Raw genomic sequence first — 20,153 nt, forward strand, 5'->3', positions numbered from 1 at the left:
AAACTTTTTTTCCAACAATTTGCAAGGGATCTCTGTTGCCACTCGAAGCTGCAGCATCTGTTCCCTCACACCCTGGGAGAATCCTAGAGATCCACTGGAGAAGAGGTTGTCATTGCTCTGTAGTAGTGGTGAGGTGTTTAAAGGAAGGAAGGACATAAACACACAGGAAATGAAGTTTTATTTATCCCACAGAAACAGAATTCTCCGGGATCTGTGTTCACCTTTGGCTTATATTGGCAAGTTAAATAAACAGCATGTTAATGAGTAGCAAGATTACTGTTGTAGATAATTTAACTGGCAGCTGTATTTCAGTTGGAGGACTAAAAAAAGCTTTTCCTTGGTAATAAAAGTGAAGTCTACATTTAGATGATTTTCTGTTTTACTTGTGTGCCAGTAAATTTTTTTACGCTATAGAATGGATTTTAAATATGTGAGCCAGTAAAACAAGCTAGAATTCTGATGTTCTAACAGCTAGGTTATATTCCTTCATTCCTTCCCCTCCAGACTTAAATACACTAGAGCTTCCCTACATAACCCCTCAATTACCTGAAATAATAATAATAGAAATAGTTATTTCAATAACTATAAATTTGTTATCATCTCATCATTCTAGTTAAAACGGAAATTAACACCTAAAAGTGTGCACACTGCTGCACACTGGTATATTGGTATATTGGGTGTATGCTGACATAATTAGACCAAAGATTTTCAGAGGGTTAAACACTTGGGTAGTCAGGGTTTATCCATTCAGATTCATGTGTTTTGCTCAAATTCTCCATAATAGATCTGCTTGGGGGCTAACATCAACACAAGTAATAAATTATTTTGAAAATATGAACAATTTTAAATAAATTTTCATAGCATAGCAAAAGCAAAAATTTTGCCCGTAGATTCTTCTCTAGACACTTAATTATCTATTCTTTTTTTTTTTTTTTTTTTTTTTTTAAGCTGTTTTGGTTTTTTTGGGTTTGCTTTGGTTTTTTTATTCCTGTAATTTTTCTTTAGTTTGAAGCATTTCCTTCTTTATCCTAGTGGGACATAGTTGAACTTGTATATAGAACATATCAGTCCTCATATGTCCCAGAAAGTAGCAAGCGAAACAAACAAAACATAGATCATCTTAGATAAAACACAGTAGGTGTTTATTGAAAATTTTGAAGAGAAAGAAGCAAAATATGTATTTTCATGGCTGAACAAACCACTGAAGTTGTAACAGCAAAACACTTATCATTTCATTAATCCAATCTTTACGCCTACCTGACAAAATACATATCAATCTGTTTTAACTATTAACATGGAAGATTATTATTTTAAAAGAAATATTAAATGTCCTTAAACCATATTAACCACACCATATTAAAAATATTTTCTCATTCATAAATTAAAAGTGATAGCCACAAAGGTGTTCATTTGTTTGTATGTTGTCAAGATGTTTCTATGTTTAAGCTGATGTACATTATAATTTCTTTCAGAATCAAAAAAAAAAAATCGTGGTCATCTAAGCAAGAAACTGATATATACCCATTTAAAATATAATTTAGACAAATAGTATTTTATTTCATGAAAAAGTACATGTTTAGTATATGTATTCCTCTAAACACAAAGTCATATTTACCTCCATCTGAAAGGAATTTTGGTAACAAAAAACATGCTTTGCATATAAAACGAAGATAAAGCCACACTGATTTCCTTATGCTTTAAAAAGTTAGCTAAAATGGCTGTATTGCAGATTTGTCAGTAAACTGCTAGTTTTGCCGGCTTTCAACTGTATTTCATTCATTTGCTGTTTTTTGATTCAGTTAGCTAAATGAAGGCAGAGAGACAGGAAAAGTGTCAGTTTTTGTGATAGGTTTGTCTACACGAGGGTATTTGCTAGCCCAGCAAGGCTGATCAGGAATCAGAGAAAGACATGAAATAGTCTTGCTAGAAAAACTATGTAACCACACCTCCACATAGCATGAAGTTTAAAAGTTGTTGTGACTTGGAGCTTAGAGAATGAAGCATGACAAACTCATTCTAAATGAATCAGAAGAAGCTTTGTACCCATTTTCCCTTTTCAGAAGTTACAAATAAGAAGTATTTCTTTAAAAACCCGTCTTGCTAGATGAATGCTTTCAAAGGTTCTTAGAGTAGGGCCTAAGTTTTCAAGAAGAGAAATTACACATATGTGAAATTCTAGTTCCTAAGAAGAGCTAAATACCATTTCAGTAATTAATCAATTAAATAAATAAATAAATAAAATTACCATGTGTTCCTCTCTATTTTGTTTTAAACAGTGGTTTGTCAATATACATAATCTTTTCAATATATTATAAAATTAAAAATGAATTTTCTAGCTATAGTTCCTTTCACTTTGCTAAAATTCAGACATAAATACAAAGTAAAGGCATTCAAATTTTTAATCCTTTATACAACTACAAATTTTCTTTAAACAGTAATCATTACAGAAATATACTGGAGAAACCCAACAAGTGTTAAGGGAAACGGCAAACTCCTTATTCCTATTCTATCAGAAGGATGAAGTTTTTTGGCTAATTTTGAAAACAGAAAAAAAATTTATTTGGTGACTTGAATCCTCACAAACCCAAATCTTTCCCTTTTTAGCTTATATCAAACTTGATTTCTTTCTTTAAGATAACTTCTGAGTCCAAATCCGTATCCAACCTTTATGAATTCAGGTCAGAGAGTGCAATACAATCTCTGGATGTTTTAAGCATATCTTTGATGACATAAAGCTCGAGGTGCAAAAGTGACATCAGGTTAGAGAGAGCAGGATTGCAATGTCTCAAGAAAATGTTCGTTAAAGGAAGATTTTCTTCTGTCCAAATGGCAATGTAGAATGTCACCAACCAAAGGAACCTGTGATGAGAGCAATTCTCCTTTCAGTTGTTTACACTGTAGCCCCACCTGAAAAATGAATATTGAACATTCAGTATTTCCACTGCGGGTGATCTTTTCCAGCTTTTCTGAGGCTGATCTGGGGCACCTGGGCTGGTTTCCACACACAGAGCCACAAGAGTCAGGTACCTCTGTGGTGGCAGAGACAATTATTTGTCAAATTCCCATCTACTTTAGCACTAAATCAGTGGAAAACTGGGCCTTACCACGTGGTTTGAAACAAAGTTTCTTATTCTTGTAAGCAGTGTAGGCTGCTATTGATCCAACAACCAGTATTACAAAAGAAGAAATTACAGGAGATGTAACTCCAGCTATTAATCCTGAATCTGTGGAAAAAGAAAGAGAAGGGTTTTTTTCAGAGACACTTAGATGGTTTGTCTTAAGCATATTGTCTACTAAAGTGTGCTTTTCCCAAATTATGAAAATAGTTTTGTGAAACAATAAAATTAAGCAGATGAATAGAAATTGTGTTACATTACAGCTGATGTGAAAATAGTGTCTTAAAGCCTAATTTAGTATATGTGCTACTTTTAGAGGGCCAACATGGTTTTAATATTTCATGAAGATCAGAAATCAATTGTAGAAGAATGTAAATTATTTACTATACCTGTGTTCCCTCCATGATTGAAAGGATGCTCCTCTTCTCCTGGAATAGAGGGTGAAGTTTAATCGAAATATTTGTCATCATGTTTTGAGAACTAAGTCTTTATTCAGCAAAGTGTGACATACAAAGGGCAAAAGGGGTGGCCCAACAGGACTGAAAGAGAGGAGCTGCCCTTCCACCCCTCACTGATAGCTGTGCTGGCCAGAGGAATAACTGTTCCTCCTCTTGACACTTCATTTTTGGTCATGAATGCTATCATCTAATAGAAGGATCATATGTAACACTCTACATCAAGCTGATTTCACAGGGAGGCCAGTATACTCTATCTCTTCTCTACTTCTAGACAATCAGATCTTTCATCATTAGTTTACATCAAGATCTTAGTCTTGGTCCATCTACTTCAGCAAGCCCCTTGCTTTGGGACTTTCCTTGCTGAATTCAAAGGGATAAAACCTGCAGGCTTCTGGCATATGCCAGAGTGCTACAACATGTTTTGGAACATGTTTCAAGATTTAGCTTCAGGCTCCAAACCATATTTTTTCATGAAGGATAACTAACCTAAATAAAAATAGCAGAGTCTTTTCCTATTCCTTCAGAGACAAGCAGATTACCACTAAAGCAAAACCAACCAGCTCCAGTTTACAGGTGTTAGGAAGCTGTTGCAAGGGAAATTGGCAAAGGCTACCTGTTATAACCGGTGGTAAAGGCTTCCCATCGAGGAGATCTGAGTCATCAAAACCCCCTGCAAGATAAAGATTCCAGCTGCAAAATTTTCTACAATGGTAACCCCTTCAGCTCCCTTGTCCACTCATTTTGTAGTGTTCTAGGGAGAGGTGAGGAACCTTTGAAATCCCAGCTTCGACATGGTGGATGGATCATATGTCTTGCACTGAATGGTCACCTGCCAAAATTCACCTGAAAGCTGAAGTACTGGCACTGCTGGTGTCTACAAATTCTGTGTCTGTTTTGGGTAGTTGTGAGATACGTGGTCTTGGGCCTTCAGTAACTCAAATCCTTATATAACATGGACATCTTGAGTCCCAGTGATCCCTGAAGCAGATAGTCAGTGGGTTCTTTCCAGGGAGGACTCCAGAAGGACCTGTACATGGCTCACCACTACAGCCACACCCAAAGTAAGTAGAGGTACAGGGTGAAAGCCAGAATAGATATGCCACATTTACTTTATTTGAGTGTCTGGAACCAAACTCAAAAGCAATACAGGCTGCCCATCCCCATCTGCTGTATGCCCCAGGGCCATCTCAGATGCACATCTCAAATGGATTTGAACACAGGTTTATCCCTGCCCTGTGGCTAGATGTCAAATTTGAACCTTCACATAGTTCAGTGTATACACACCCAAAATGAAAATGCAAACAAGATTAAATGTTAGTCTTGTGCCACTTAGGACACAGTGTCCCACATTTTGAGCAGGCAGAAAAACTTTATGGTACCAACACTAAAACTCAGAAACAAGCTTTCCAAACACTGGGTCATAAACAGTGACTGCCAAAGAAGATGTAGGGAAAGGATGATAAAAACTATTACTACAGAAATAAGAGATTAAAGTATTCAAAATGTCTGCTCATAGCGCTGCATTTTCTTAAGAACAAATAGTCTTACCAGAATTACCATAACTTCCCGGGCGTGGTGGTAGAGGTGGGTATAAAGGTTTTCTTGAGATGTCACCTATTGATAATTAATATTGTTAGATGGTTGAACAGGCAAAACTGGGAACTGTAAATAAAGAGTAGGACAATTTGACATTTTATACCTATTTCTAACTTGTCTTCCCATGAATTAGTAAAAGGACCTTCTCAGTAATTTAAAAGACTTAAGCACTATATCAACAAATATCTAGCAACAAAAACTGACTTGGAAGTGAACAGGGAATATTTTCAAAAGAGGAGAATAATTCACAAAAACATTGAAGGAAAATATTTCATGTATTTCTGGCAAGTGCTAACATTGTTTAAAGCTGACAGCTGGGAGGCACCATGTGTCACTGTGGGTGTCAGTGGTGCAGTTACTCAGAGCCAAGAGAAAAGCTGGTGTTCTAGGCTGCGCAGGAGGCAACAGGTTATCTCATTGCCATCAGCAGGTATTAATAAGGCCTGCAGATAGGTTTCATCTAGCAGATGCTGAGTTTATCTAATGCATAATGAATTTTCTGCTCTTGATCTGTGCAAAATGAACTCAGACTTCAGCTTTGTTGTTGTTTAGAACTTTGTGTTAGCAGTTAGCCTTAATTTTTTCCAAAGGATTAGAACGAGATGCATTGGATAGAGCAGGAGATCTGATGAATAGAAGCACTTTCCAAACTGCATATACGGTGTTGGAGTATCAAGGGCTGCCAAATTTAATATCTAGGGCTGCTGCTCTGCATGTATAGAGTAGGTCCTCTCTTGCCATCCTTTTTTCAACCAATTCAATCACATATTTAACTGTTCTCATAGCCAGGCAGTGAATTTAGTTCTGCACAAATCAAAATTAGGTCACAGAAATAAATAGCAATTTCCCTCCCCGTCCTTGTATCTTTCACCTTCCAAACATGCTAGATGCCCTTTTGCTGTGTTTTATTCTTGCCTAGCTGCTAAATACAATGCTAAATATGCTTCTGTTTCTGACCATCATTTAGGTTCTGATCCAGAAAATTATTTAGGTATATGCTTAACTTCAAGTGAGTGTAGCCTACAGTCAATGGATTTTAGGTAGAGTCGTAAAGCTTTGCTGAATCAGACTTTGCCCAGTTAATTATATTCAGTAGAGGAAGGGCTTGATCTCTTCCAGCTCTCTGTGTCATGAACTAAGACTCACTGTGGCGCAAAAGCAGAAAACCCCCAATCCCATTTTTCATTTCTATTGTGATGCTGCACTTAGTCTTCTCTAAGCATAAGAAGACATATTGTATGGCATAGCTGGTGAAAAAATAATGTCTTCAGAAGTACTGATAACGAGAGACATAACTTTAACCTCATTATACCATGTCTGAAGGTCAATTAAGAACCTGAACTGAAAATAGAACAAATAAATAAAAACCAAGGGAAGCACAATTTGCCATCCTTCGAATGAAAAGATTTGGTTAATGAAGATACTTAAGCTATTAATTAATTATTTACTCAATATATTTAACCTATCCTCTCATAACAGTACTCATTAAAAACCTGCAGGAATGGAACAATTAGTACAGGGAGGAACAAATGACAATATAAACATGGGAATTATTAACAAAATTATATTCAGCTTTGTAAAGTGTGGACTTATATGTCATTCAAACGAAGGCCTGAAGTACCACAGGGGAACATGGAAATGGGAAAAAAAAACCCCAGTAAAAAAGGTTTCATTCTCTAAGACTGAAACGTAAGTAAACCAGACCTCTGCAGCTGATTCAGAGGTTCTGTGCTGAAGTAACTGATCTGTGCTGAAAAGTAATTGATCTTTTGTGTGGCTGTGATTAAAGTGGAATTCTAGGCTTTGATTCAATACTAGTTGCATTTTGGGTAACTTCAGTATTCAAGAACCTTTCTAGAGTACTTCACATCCTTGGTACATCTCTAAACATGCTAAATAAACTTTGGTGTACAAATTCCCAACCTCAAGGATTTCACATGTCTGCACAGCTCAGTACATTACTATGAATATTTCCTAGGTCAGATCTGGGTGTTATGGCAATATCTGGAAGTTAACAGCATGTTACAACAGCTTGGCTGCTTCAAACTTAGGCTGTATCATCAGTGCTCATCTCTGAAACATTCCTTCCTGAATTTCTAATTTGCCATCAGCAGAGCCACAAGAAGCTCAAACCTCTCCATCCAGTCTTACCTCTGATTCCTAATTCTTAGGCAGGCTCATTTTTGGCAGCTGAAGAAACTACAGCCATCACCATCATCAAGCCTCTGTCAGAGGACTCCACCCTGAGCCACCACAGTGAATGGGCCATGCCTGGGGGGGTCTGCTATGGCACAGGAAGCCCCCGTTAACTTCAGTGCATGCAAGGTAGGGCAGCTGGAAGCTCTCAAAGGTAGCTGGTGACACTGCGTGGCAGCCTCAGGCAGAAGGGCTGCATGTACATGAGTTGTAATGACTCACATGACCATAGCACCTCCTGCAGTACTGAAATCTCTTTTTTCCAAATTAGGCAGAGCTCAGAAAAAGACTATGAAAGAAAAAATCCCCTTATAGTCAAGGAAATAAGAGAGTACTCACCCCCACCAAGAGCATCTCCTAAATGTAGATCATTGTCTAAAAATGAATAGGAGGAAGATGTAGAAAAGTGAATTACACACAATTCTTGAGGGAAATGAAATGTTATTTTCATTAGAATGTGTTCAACTGAATGTTTGACAAGCACCTTTTTCAGATCAGTCCCACAAATTCAAATAACTTACCACACTTTTCTCGAAAACTCTGATAGAATCTAATATTTCCCCACACACTAATTGACAAACAGTACAGTATTTTCTACTCAAAATATGAAGGTTTTTTTCCTGATTTAAATGATGTCAAAATAAATCTTACAGTTGAATCAAGATCAATACCTCTTTAATATACGTGCAAGTAAAAAAAATAAAATTATCTTTGCTAAAATATGTGACTGTATCCATTTCTTAAATACACTTAATTATTAACATTTATGTCTGTGGTTAAAATTGGTGTAGGTATGTTTGGCTTAAGTGTAATTTATTGAACTGCAAAAACTGAATACCCATTTCAAGAACAAATACCAAGGAGCAATAACCTACTTGGGGAGAGATTGAGTCACCTAATCTACGTAAGGGTCATGGTGACCCCTTGCTTCAGGCAATCATATGCACCTGTCTGAGGTTGGGAGACAGTCTGTTTTTCTTTGCCTCAGCTATAAAGGTTTTTAGATAGAATTAAATGTCTGTATGTGCATGTTACCCAGTAAATCAACAAGCTGTGACCATTGCCCTGCGCTGTACATGTGTTGTGCTGAACCTGGGATGGAACCTTTCCATCCAATAAAATTTTTTTCCATGAGCTGCAGGTGCATAAAGAGGAACTCTGTTTCTAACACGCAGGTGTGGATATGAATATGTGGGTGGTATTTAAGGTGTATATGGAATGATGGTGAGTTCTGAAAGACATATATTAGATGGATGTCATAACTCCAAGAATCCCTTTCTTGATGCTTATAAATGTGGAGTAATGCAGTGAATCAGAAGAAAAGGGACAGCAAAACCTCTAAATTTTGGTAACAGTGCTTATTGCCACAGACAATTAGATAGACTCTCAATTAAACACCTTTTTTTTTTTCATTACATGTGTGTCAGAATTTGCAAAACACAAGAAAATCACCATGCAGAAGTCTGTTTTCTTCTGTTCTTTATATCCAGGAGGAGTGGGAAGCTGCTTTTGCACAGTATCTAGTCTCATTTGCGTAACAACTCAGAAATGTTTTGATGTCACCAGGAAATCTGGCAGGAAAATAATCAAATTCATAATACATGACTTGGTTTGTTCTTGTCAGGTGTTGAACCTCCCTGTGTCTGCCCAGCAGAGAGTTGCATTTCAAAAATACCTTTACCTGTCAAATGCTAACACTGTAAGAAGCAATAAATTGAAAACTGGATTCAATTTATTATTGGGATGAAGAATTCAGGTAAAATGCAAGTTCTACTCTGGAGGGTTCATGCAGAGATTTGTTGCAGAAATGCTAAGGTTGATATGAATTTAATAAAAATGGAAATGCATGTGTCTGTAGGGACCAGAAAAAACAGCGAAGTGTTACAAGAACAGACAATAAAGGTCACTGTTCCCAGCAGTAAAACTGAGGAATGTGTTGTTTCTGTCAAAACCAGCAGGCCTGTGCTCTGATGACAGCACAGATGACTTGTCAGCAGAGGAAAAGCAGAAAGGTATTCTAACACCAAAGGCTGCAGTATATTACTACTTTTCCTGATTGTCCACCTAGAAAATAAATCTGTGCACATAGCTTGTGTACTCTGAACAAGCAAGAAAAAAAAAAAGACAGTGGGCAGCAACCTAACCAAGGGTTCAGAGACACTGGAGTGAGAAATATTATGGCCTCTAATAAAGGACCTCTCTATAATACCTGATTACTCCTAAAGGATATAAAAGATCTGTGGATTCTACTTGTCATTTCTGATCAAGAAGAAGCACAGAGACAGGGTAAGAGCTCAGTAGCTGGCAAGCTTTGTCTCATGTTGCACACAATGCTCACCAGACACATCTTGGTGCTCATGAGCATGTGGGTGTGAGGATATGGCTGAATTAAATAGAATGCAGGAACAATGTGAGTGGGTAAACATCAACTTACTTTGAGATTTGTAAATAAACATAACCTTCCATTAAATTTTGTGAAGAATTTTGTTACACTAGGGAGGGGCCTACAGGAGACCTTCAACTGGGCAGAGGTGCATGGGATGCCCAGGGGACACTGCCTGTAACTGGCCTCAGCTGAACAAAAATCTCAGCTGGCCTCACTTCTGAATGAGACATAGGGGACACCCTGAAGTTAAGATGAAGCATTATGCAGATGCTAGAACATACTTTTGTACCATCTTTCTGCACTTTCCGACTCCAATAATTGATTTGTAACACCGTGGGCTTGGGTTTTCTTAAGAAGTTTTAATTTCTTTTTCTAAACTCTCTGCAGTCCTCTGTAGTGCTGAAAGAGACTCTGAAAGAGTCTGAAAAACATGGAGTTCTTCCTGCCCAAAAATTAGTGAAGTGGATTTGGTTAGGGCAAATATTTATTTGATGTTTGTATCTCTAACAGATTTAGGAGTCCCTAAAAATAAAAATTCCTTTCACCTGACTTAGGCAGCTTCAATGTCGATATTGGCATCCCTAAGCTACCTTTAAGCATGACCAAGGATAAAGTATCTTAGGGCACAATTCAAATAACTTACTTGAAATGTTTGCATTAGGATAGGAACAAATACACATTGAGTGCAGTATTTTAAATTAGACAAACACTTCTAATCTAGGCCAGACACAAACTTTGTTTGCCAAATGAAGTTGGAAGGAAGAATGCAGCCCTTAAAGTATATAATAACTACCACTTTCACAAAATATTGCCCCTGTTTGTTCAAAGAGGGAGCCAGAGAATTGCATGGAAAATGTAACTACTTTCATGCACCTAAAGTCTTGTTGCCAAGTTTGTCCAGAAAAAGACCTAACGTTGTTGTGTGGGCTAATGTTATCCAGCATTTTCCAATTAAAGCATCTTGTTTGATAGACAGAAATTTATTGCAGCGTAGTTTACATGAAAAAAACTCTATGTTGTCATAAATTGTTCCATCACAAATCCAATTTTGTTCTTGTTTGGAATTTGGGTTTTTTCAACATTAACAAGTGTTCATTGGAATTTGTTGTTTGGCATTCTCAGGACTACAGCTCTTCACTCTTCAGAACCTTTTTTCCTTTCTAACACAGGTGATTGTAGCAATCAGTACTAGGTAATATGAATCAAATAAATGGTGAGAAGAAAGGATACCCCCAACTTGCTTCTGGATCTTTTCCATGTCTGTTATCAGGCCTCATGAATAAATATACAGAAAAGTAAGGATAATAGGGAAAAAAAGTAGAGGAACAGTTAGCCATTTTTAGCAAGTTACCCATTGTTATACTCCCCAGGGAGTTCAGAACAATCTAGAAAAGTATGAAGAAGATCTTCAGGAGATAAAATACCATGACTGGCCAGCCGTGCTTTAACACTTCACTGGAAGAGCTGAAGACAGGTAATGGGAAACCGTCAAAAGAGCACTTATTTTACATAAAGCAGACAGCTATTATCCACACATTATCTCAGCTAAAGCACAAGGGAAAATATGATGAAGAACCTCATGTGAAAGCTTCTCACATATACAAAATCAGTTTTATGACCCATTACTTATTACTCACTGAGCACAGGTCTTGTTGGTCTTCTGATCACTGTAGGCTTCCTGGTAATTATGTCATCTGTTGGACACAATGACATGTCAATAAACAATAACAGCTTCAACCTAACAAAAGCAGGTATCTGCAAATGTAGAGAGCTGCTTTCAATAAATCTTTATGTATCACAGCAGAAGCCAAAAATGAAGGGATGTGTTTTCAAAGCTATTTTTTGTTTGGTTTTTTTTAAAGAAAATGTTCATTTCATGATAGAAACTTTGAAATCTAGCATTTTCCAGTTCTGTGTATCTTTAACTTAAGTAGTAAACACTTCATATTCTATTCCTCAAGGAAAAAGACTTAAGAGTTATTATTGGGTGCAAACACCATAGTAAAATAAAGATAGAAAATTTACATACCAGGGTGGTCAAGGGCATCAGCTAAATCAAAATCACCTTGACCTAGAAAGAGTGTGACAGAAGAAAAGACAGTCAGTCAGCAGGCAGTTTCCATGACCTCCTGACCTGAGGGCTCTGTATGGAGCCAGAACACCAGGAAGAGGCAAAAGAAAGACCCATCCAAACAGCAGCAGGCAGAGAACAAGCTGTCAGCTGTCATCCCTGCGCAGTGCAGTCCTGAATGGCTGTGAGACATGGGCCCATTTAATTCAAAGAAGTTGTTTGTTCAGATAGGCCAAGGAGAAGCTGCTCTCTTGTGTTATCATATTCACCTGCTGTGCAAACACCACCAGCCCTTCCTTACTGGGCCCTGAGCTGCTGCCCGTGGGCTGTCACCCCAGCCATGGAACACTTTGATCTTCATGCAGACACACTACCCACAGGCTGACCTCCTGCCTTGACTTATATGGTCAAATTCTATTTTTCTGAAGCATTTCTTCAGTGCCATCAGTACAAGCAACTTAATCCTGACTGTCCTTTGATTTTGTCTTTGGGTAAAATCCTCATTTTTGATCAGCATCCAGAGTACTGGAGGAGGCTGTCTGACCTGAACCCCATTGCCTCAGGATACCACCTTCATCAGTGCCTGAGACCATTTCTTGTTGGAGTGAGTCATCAGGAATAATTCTGTAACCATAATCAGAACTAGGGTCATCAGAAATAATTTTGTAATACTGAAGAGCTGTTGGACAAACCAGCTGCTTTGTTACAGGTCATGACATGCAGGAACTAACAATATGGAAAGCAACTACTGAGGTCCTAATGCTGTAAAGAGAATGTGACAAAATCATCTTGTGAAGGAAGACTGTGGAAAAGTTTCAGGCGTAATATTTCTTTGAAGTTAAGGAAAAATAAAAATAGAAGGTGGAATCTAACCAGAATATGAAATTCAAGAAAGATGATGCAGATGCTTTCAACTGCATGAGAACTAAAGCAAAACAACAGACTGAAACAGTTACTAACACCCTCTGTCCCTTCTGGACAATACCAACATTTCCCTCTCCTATTGTATGTCTGTTCTGTTATAGAAAAGGTGGGAAAAGGCAAAAGGTATTGTTTTGAGACTTCAAGGGAGAAACAGAAGAAAGCTACAGAAATTTTAAGAAGAGAAAAACGAAGACTGAAAATCTCCTGCAGAAATTATTTGTATTGATTTTTTAAAAAATTATTTCTAACGATAAACCAAGCAATGAAAAGAAAAGGGCACCAACACAGAATGACGGCTTGGGATTAAGACAGGAATCCACAGTGAAATCTCTGACCATGTAAATGTAACCCTTGACAGATGGGCAGTTTGTATGAGGACATCTGTACAGCATGGTAAATTATATTGCAATAAACCAAAATACTGCTTGGACTTCCATACCAGCTTCCTCTGATAATAACATCAAATGACCACAAGGAGTAAGATTCTGTTGAGCAGAATTTTAAATGCTCATTATCATTCCTGAGACGGTACCTAGACATTTTTAAGAATCTAATTTTGGAGGATAACAGTTAGTTAAATAGCTGAACAGCTCAGACTTCATCCACATAATGGTGGGTCTAAAAACAAAACCATATTAGATTCTCAGAGGATACGTAGCTCAATAGGAACTGCAGTCACTTCAGAGAACTCTGAAGATAAATGACAAGGGAAATAAATTAGTGAAGCTCCCCACAGAACAAAAGGACTGAAAGAAATTAATTTTCCACATAATCCCTTTTTCTTGAGATCAGCTTCCATAGTAGAGTTGGAAATATACTGAAGAAAATGAGAATGAAAGAAATTTTAGTGGGGCAGAAACAGCTTTGTTCCATTGGGGGTTTTTAATTGGTTGGGGGTTTTGTGTTTGCTGCTGTTGGCCTTGTTGTTGTTTGGTTTGTTTTGGTTTGGTTTTTTTTGTTTTGTTTTAATGTGGATAAAGTTACAAAGAGATTTAGCTCTGCAGGTGGTATTATCTCCCAGCTATCTCTTCTATTGCTGCTTTTCAGCTAGTATGCTATTTCTTGGCATTACTTCTAACCTTTTTTCTGGGAGTATCCCTGTTTTGACATAGAAATAAAATGACTGTAGTAATGTTTTTATGTTGGGTGGTTCTCAATGACTCATAACAGAGAATTTGAGAAAATGCCCATAAGCTCCTGCTGAACACCACAAAACAGTCCTTGCAAAGTCATGTCCTCAGGCCCATGTGCATTTGGTGTTCACAAATTTTGAATATTAGTTTTCTGAAATATCTAGTCACAAATGTAGACAGTAGCATCTTTTGTCTATGGTTTAATTTGTTATCTAAATGTTGAATGGATCCCCCACCCTTTAAGCATGTATCTGTTTGATCACAAGGGTCTGAGGTCCCACAGTGTTTGAGTAGAATTTACGAGGAGCAAGGCTGTATTCTGCAGGTGAGTGTTATCAGTTGGTCATGACAACAGCAGTCAGAAGTTTTCTGACAAAAGGCCACCATGACATCACTGTGCAATTTTTAATCTCCATAAGTAGGCTCAGTCCTGGACTAGATCCATATGAACACAGCTTGTGGCCCTTAAAGTGATGCAGATTTAAATAAAGCAGTAATGAATATTGCTAAGTGAGGATCAGGTTGTGTGACAAATGAAATTAACTTCTCAGGCTTTTAATATGCATAATCTAATATCATAAAGGAAGTTAAAATCCATGAGAAAATGTGTTTGTATGTGTTTTACATGTTTCTGGACACACATCTAAAATGCATATATGTGCATGTGTGTTAGATAAATAATTTTGTCATTAAGATGATTAAATTCATTGGTTTTGGGTGCATTGCTAGTAGTGATAGGGATGAGATTACCTGTGTGACAAATAAATTAGAAGTAACTAACTTCTAATTGTGAACAAGATAGAAAGGAAGAATAAGTTGATTTTACAGTATTTAAAGGCATGAATGAGTATGATTTCTTCATTGTAATTAAATAGGAATTGTTTCATGAATACAATGAGCTTAAAACACTATGAAGCTGGCAGAGACCAAGAAAAAAGTCAGTGACTCAAAAATGAGAACAAAAATTTTCTAAAAGGGAATAATATGTTACCAAAATCACTAGCGAGACTCATTTTATGGGGTTTTTTTAGCTGAAATTGTGAGTTATTCTTTGCACAGACCATTTCTGATTTTAATACAATCAAGAAACTTATTTCCTTCATAATGAGAAAATGGGATGTATTTTCCCATGCATGTGATTTGGAACATACCCGTGTACTGGTCCAACTTTATTCCGGAAGCAATTATGTTTGTTTAAAGGAAATTACTCACTTCTGGGAGAACATAAAGGTTTACACCCCAGAGTGGACACTGTGGACAAAATCTCAATGAGCAGGTACTATTTCTTTCATGTAATAGCCTCATGGTCCATATTTGCTGATGAGGTTACTGTAGCTTGTTTTTCCTTCAAGGACCTTTAGTTTCCATAAGCAACGTTTGCCATTACAACCCCTTGACGCTGGGGTGGAAAATGAGTATGCTTTAAAATCTGTAATTAAGATCCAAGGTCCAGTATATAGACCACAATATGTGGACCTGATTATTGACTTCATGCTTTTTGCTAGGCCACTTCTGGTTTTAGTTTAAATGCAAGGGACATGAAAAGGACTGTCTCGCTTATTCATACAAGAACATATTTAAGTAATCAGCAGCAACTAAGATGCACTAATAAAGTAGGAGTGGCAGTACTGCTTTAGCTCTGTGCAACATAGCTTCACCAAACACAAAAGAAAATCTTCTACGATATTTGCCTTGCTGTTCAAAGGTAACTGATGTTCTTTATGATATGATATGCCCTGCAAACCTAAAATAAAACATATAATTTTCTGTATTTTGCTTCAGAATGAGTTCAGAAGCTGGTGTGTGCTGTAAAATCGCAGGCAGAGCAAAAGAAATGGGATCTTCCATGAAGGAACACCATACATGTTCCTGTGCATCTCAGAATTTCAGCTTTGTGTCATGAGGCAGCAGAGCTTAGCCCGTGGTGTGGGCTCTTAATCCAAAGCTTCTCTTTGTCACTACAGGTTCATGAAACTGCCAGCCCTTTTCAGCCACTTGGTCTGAGAGTCTCAGGCTTAATGATGGTCACATTACATGAGAACTGTACTCAAACAAGAGACCTATATGAGTATTCCTACTGAAATCCTTAGTGTGGCACAGGCAACAGCTGTGTTGGGCTCTCTGAGTGACCACTCGCTGCCTAAGTACCAGCTGGCTAATCCCCACTTTCTCTGATGGGTAGCTTGGACACAACAGAGGGAACCAAATATTTAGGTGGTCAGGGAGATGCCAGGCTTTGCTGTTTCTCTTGCTCACAGAGTGTCTTGTAATGTTCCTCGTCCCACTTTCATACCAAGTACACCAGTAAAATGCATGCAAAACACCTCTTGACCTTCAATATGGATAGCCCCTGGTTCCTTCACCACTGCTGTAATAAGACCAGGGATGTAAGGAAGGACTTTAACTTGCCTGCTAATCTTAATGCTTACTCTGGCCTTTCCTATCATTTAATCTGTAGCATTGTTGCCCTTTGAAAATACATTGCTGTGATTTAACTTTTGCATAAATTCTTCAGGAATTAAAAATCTACTGGTAACAGGCAAAGCTTATTCAGTGGAAGTGGGACTGTTATATTTTCATAACCCATCCAAGCCTTTCTTTCAGATAGGCTAGTGTGTTTGCGATATTGTACTACAGGTCATATTTAAGTATTTTTAGTATTTTCCCATAACATTCATAGATGTCAGCCTGTGGAAAGGAAGGAAGACTCTAATCAAAACAAACTGAATCTCTCTCCTCCAACTATGAGGCAAAATGCCACAGAAAGATCTATTTTTATTGATTTCTAATCTTGAAAGAATTCTGACATTTATTTGTTATTTTTTATCCTCAATGGGATGGAAAGGAATTGGCAATTGCTGGTGCAAATAAGCTAAAAATACATACTCAGTCAGGTTGGGCACTGCTACCAGGCTTGCAGTGTGGCAGCAATGCTTAAAAAGTGAACCTGAGAAGCTGAGTAACTACAATAGTTGTTTTCTCTTCCCAAGCTCTGATGTTGCAACAGCTCTGCCTTGTTAGTGCTTCAACCAGTTCAGGTATGTCGATTTTTCAAACTGCAATCACACCCTTAGCTGATAGCACTGACATGCCTGTGGATAATTGCAGTTCAGGTCTTGGGAGCGAAACAGTTTTGGCAGCCAGCAGAAGAGAATTTGTTACCTGCTGAATCCATAAATGCTTCAGCACGTCCACAGAGACCTCACACAGAACAACAGTGAGGACTGCAGCTACATGGAGCAGTGTTAGAAAAACAGGACTGTGTTTTTCATCTCTCCTGCTCTTTTAACTCCAGTGAAAACTACATTATTCGTAGAACTAAGCCACATAGGGCCTCAAATCCAAACAAGTCTACAATTTTTTCCCCATAAAGTGCACAGCTAATTAACTGAGACTACAATTGATTTTAAGTCAAAACTTTGTAAGCCTTAGCTGAACAGAGATGTGCTGTTTACTGAATAGCAATAAATGCTGCTCCCTTTACCTATGTAGCATTCAATATCTGGTGAAGCAAATGTAAACCATCTCAGACATCATCAGTCTTTGCACTGTCTTTGTCACCGGCTAAACATGTGATCTATCAGTCAGCATTAAAGACCATGGTTATATAGATTATATCTATACTGGGAACCTGAGGAGCATTCTGAGCAGTCAGGCCTGAGTGAGAGTCTCAGTTGCTTTCCAGGTCCATAGACAGGAGAGCCCCCAGGTTGCATAGCTTCCCCATTGCAGGTGTGCACACAGGTTTGTGACCCAAATGTGACCAGTGTTTCAAACAGATGCATGATCTCTGTTAACAGGGAGCAACGTGACTTGTGTCTGAGCACACCTTAAATGGGCAGTGTAGACACAGCCAAACCTGAATTACCAGAGATCAGCCAAGCTGCAGGAACTGATGAGGGATGTTACCATGAAATTCAGTGGAAGAAGTTTCTGTAAAGTTTATTTCATTCAGATTGGGCTAAAAGCCTCTCAAGACAATTCGTTGTTGAAGTTCAAATATATAGGAGCCTTCATGTAACCTATCTAAGTCTGGAAATTACAAAAGCTAAAGAGTGTAGCTAAAAATGGAATACTGCAGTGAGCACATATGTTTCTGACCTGTATCAGATTTCACTTTCCTTGTGCAATACAGTTCTTGGTTCTGCTATGCTTCTGTTGAGATGTGTCCGTCAAGGTAGTCTAGCCAACTAACTCAAGATAGTTGGACACAAAGGAAATGCTGGATGAGGAGGAATGATGTCATCTGGTCTGGCTGTGGTGGCCCAGTAGTTTATAGATACTATGACAGAGGATTACAATTTAGAAAATAATTAAGCTGCCTATAAAAGGGTGAATCATGCCCTATCATTCCTGTCACAAGAATTTAGACCAGCTTTCCACCAGCATGGTCAAGCCTTTCTTGTATCATGTCTTGATTGGGACTGCAAAGATGTTCTTGTGAATATCCCCTGAAACACGGGGAATACTTTGATGATAAAATTCAGCGTCTGTTGCAATAGAGTTAAATAATTAATTTTGCTTGTCAAAGTGGATTAAATAGTTTCCAGAGTCATGAGACTGTGCCCAAAGCCCACAGGAACTTTCTGCAATGACTTCTTCCCCAAAGCAGAGCCTGAACTGGCTGTAAATTAGCACATGTATAAGTGAAGAATGATTAGGCTGACTATCCTTGTAATTAAAATAGTAGAGTATATGCAAATTGGCTTGCTCAGCCTCAGATTGTCTGAACTGAGCTATTCAACATAAGACAGTTACAGAACAAGAAAGTTTGCATGCCAGAGGTCAGACTGCATGAATCATCACTGCTCACAACAGAATGTGCAGGCCAGCACAGTCCTACTGCTCTGCTCTTTCTATGCCATGCTAATTGCTGAAGACCTCTAAATAATTCCTCATTTGTTAAAATCAAACCATTGAACTAAGTTAAGACAAGGTTTTTTTCACTGACCATCACTGCAAGATCTCCTAGGGACTTCGTTTAAATACAGGGTGGTGGGAGGATCAGCAGCAGCTGCTATTTTGGAGCTATTGGTTAATGACTGATTTCTTCCTGCAGCCAACACTGCACTAAAAGTTTCTGCAGTATTGCTAATACACAAAAAAGAAAAGGTTACAAGTACACCACATGGCTGATGCACACAAAGATAATTCTATTTGGTTTGACATCAAGAAAAGTTTGAAAGAATATTTTGCTGAAAGAAATTATGTTTGAATATAGTAAAATGACTCAGTACAAAAATGCTACATTTTCCCTATTGCTATTTATTCATCAAAAAATATATACAAAATGTATTCAATTCTTAATTAGTCCTAAATACATTGACTAAGGTTAATAAACTATTAGTTTATAATTATTAAAGCATATGCACCAATATAAAAGCATGATCTTTAAACTGAATCAGAATTTGTATTTACAATAAAACTCATAGGTTTCAAAGTATCAATAACCAAGAAAAGCTTTAAAACATGAAGTCAGTATTTGATTAAGGATGTCTTTAGAAACTGTAAGGTCCCCTGGAAACTCTCATCTTACAGCTTCCATTTAAAAAAGTTTATACTCAAGCCTAAGCTTGTGAATCATTTTAGGGAAGCAACACTAGCGAGAAAATAAGAAATTATAATAAACAAACTTCAACTAGCATAGCTCTTATTAGCAATCATCCAAGAGATATGTATCTCTTTAGAAACTCATGAAATACATATAGACACTTTTGAATGCTACTCATGAAACAGTAGCAACAACAAAAAAAAATGCTAGCAAGCATTTCCAAATAAACAAGCATCCCTTTTAGGGGCTGGGGGTTTAGGTTGTTTGGGGGATTTTTGTCTTTTTTTTTTTTTTTCATTTTTAATAATCTAGCCCTTTAAATAAGCCTAGGTAAAGCTCACTTACCTCTTACATGGACTAGAAGGAAGCCAAGGCACAAAAGAAAAATATTTCTGAATTTCTTCATGCTCTTCTATGCAGTGCCTTGATTGCTCTGGTTGGTTTTTTCCAAGCAATGATGGTAGATGTTGCAACTGCAGTGCCAAGGTTTGAGGGAAACACTTGTAATCAGCAGCTCTGTCCAAAGAGGTTTCTCACCACCACACACAAGCTCTGCAAGAGAGAGAAAAACCTTTTTGTGTACCAGACAGGTAACAAAAGCAAGCAACCCTGCTAGAGCCAAGCTGTGAGCAGCATACAAGGTGCCACCTGTGCTCAAAGAAACTTATTTATTGCCCAGGCAGGAAGCATGGAGCTGGGGAAGCAGCGGCAGCACCCAATGA

The 20,153-nt window shown here is 37.8% G+C and overlaps 1 protein-coding gene across 2 annotated transcripts; it reads right to left on the minus strand.

Annotated features, from left to right (window-relative positions):
• Positions 1-1,120: 1,120 nt before the first annotated feature.
• On the minus strand, positions 1,121-20,147 carry XG (Xg glycoprotein (Xg blood group)). Of its 2 annotated transcripts, none has more exons than XM_039567264.1 (10): positions 20,070-20,147; positions 19,777-19,983; positions 11,782-11,823; positions 11,390-11,446; positions 7,706-7,741; positions 5,123-5,188; positions 4,188-4,244; positions 3,506-3,544; positions 3,105-3,224; positions 1,121-2,907 (listed from the first exon to the last, which is right to left on the minus strand). In XM_039567264.1, exons 2-10 carry the CDS (start codon positions 19,835-19,837, stop codon positions 2,891-2,893), a joined length of 495 nt encoding a protein of 164 aa, XP_039423198.1. In that variant the 5' UTR covers positions 19,838-19,983; positions 20,070-20,147; the 3' UTR covers positions 1,121-2,890. The 2 variants fall into 2 exon arrangements, with proteins under 2 accessions (XP_039423198.1, XP_039423251.1); XM_039567317.1 differs by having other exon boundaries at positions 20,080-20,142.
• Between the last annotated feature and the right edge of the window lie 6 nt (positions 20,148-20,153).

This window comes from Corvus cornix, chromosome 1 (genome assembly GCF_000738735.6).
Source record: "Corvus cornix cornix isolate S_Up_H32 chromosome 1, ASM73873v5, whole genome shotgun sequence".
In the NCBI taxonomy this organism is placed as follows: Eukaryota; Metazoa; Chordata; class Aves; order Passeriformes; family Corvidae; genus Corvus; species Corvus cornix.

Coding starts and splice junctions, on each gene's coding strand:
- XG (XM_039567264.1), bottom strand. CDS start 19,837: ATGAAGAAATTCAGAAATATTTTTCTTTTGTGCCTTGGCTTCCTTCTA. Junction 5,189..7,705: donor AGGAGATGCTCTTGGTGGGG/GTGAGTACTCTC, acceptor AATTATCAATAG/GTGACATCTCAAGAAAACCT. Junction 4,245..5,122: donor GGGAAGTTATGGTAATTCTG/GTAAGACTATTT, acceptor TTTATCTTGCAG/GGGGTTTTGATGACTCAGAT.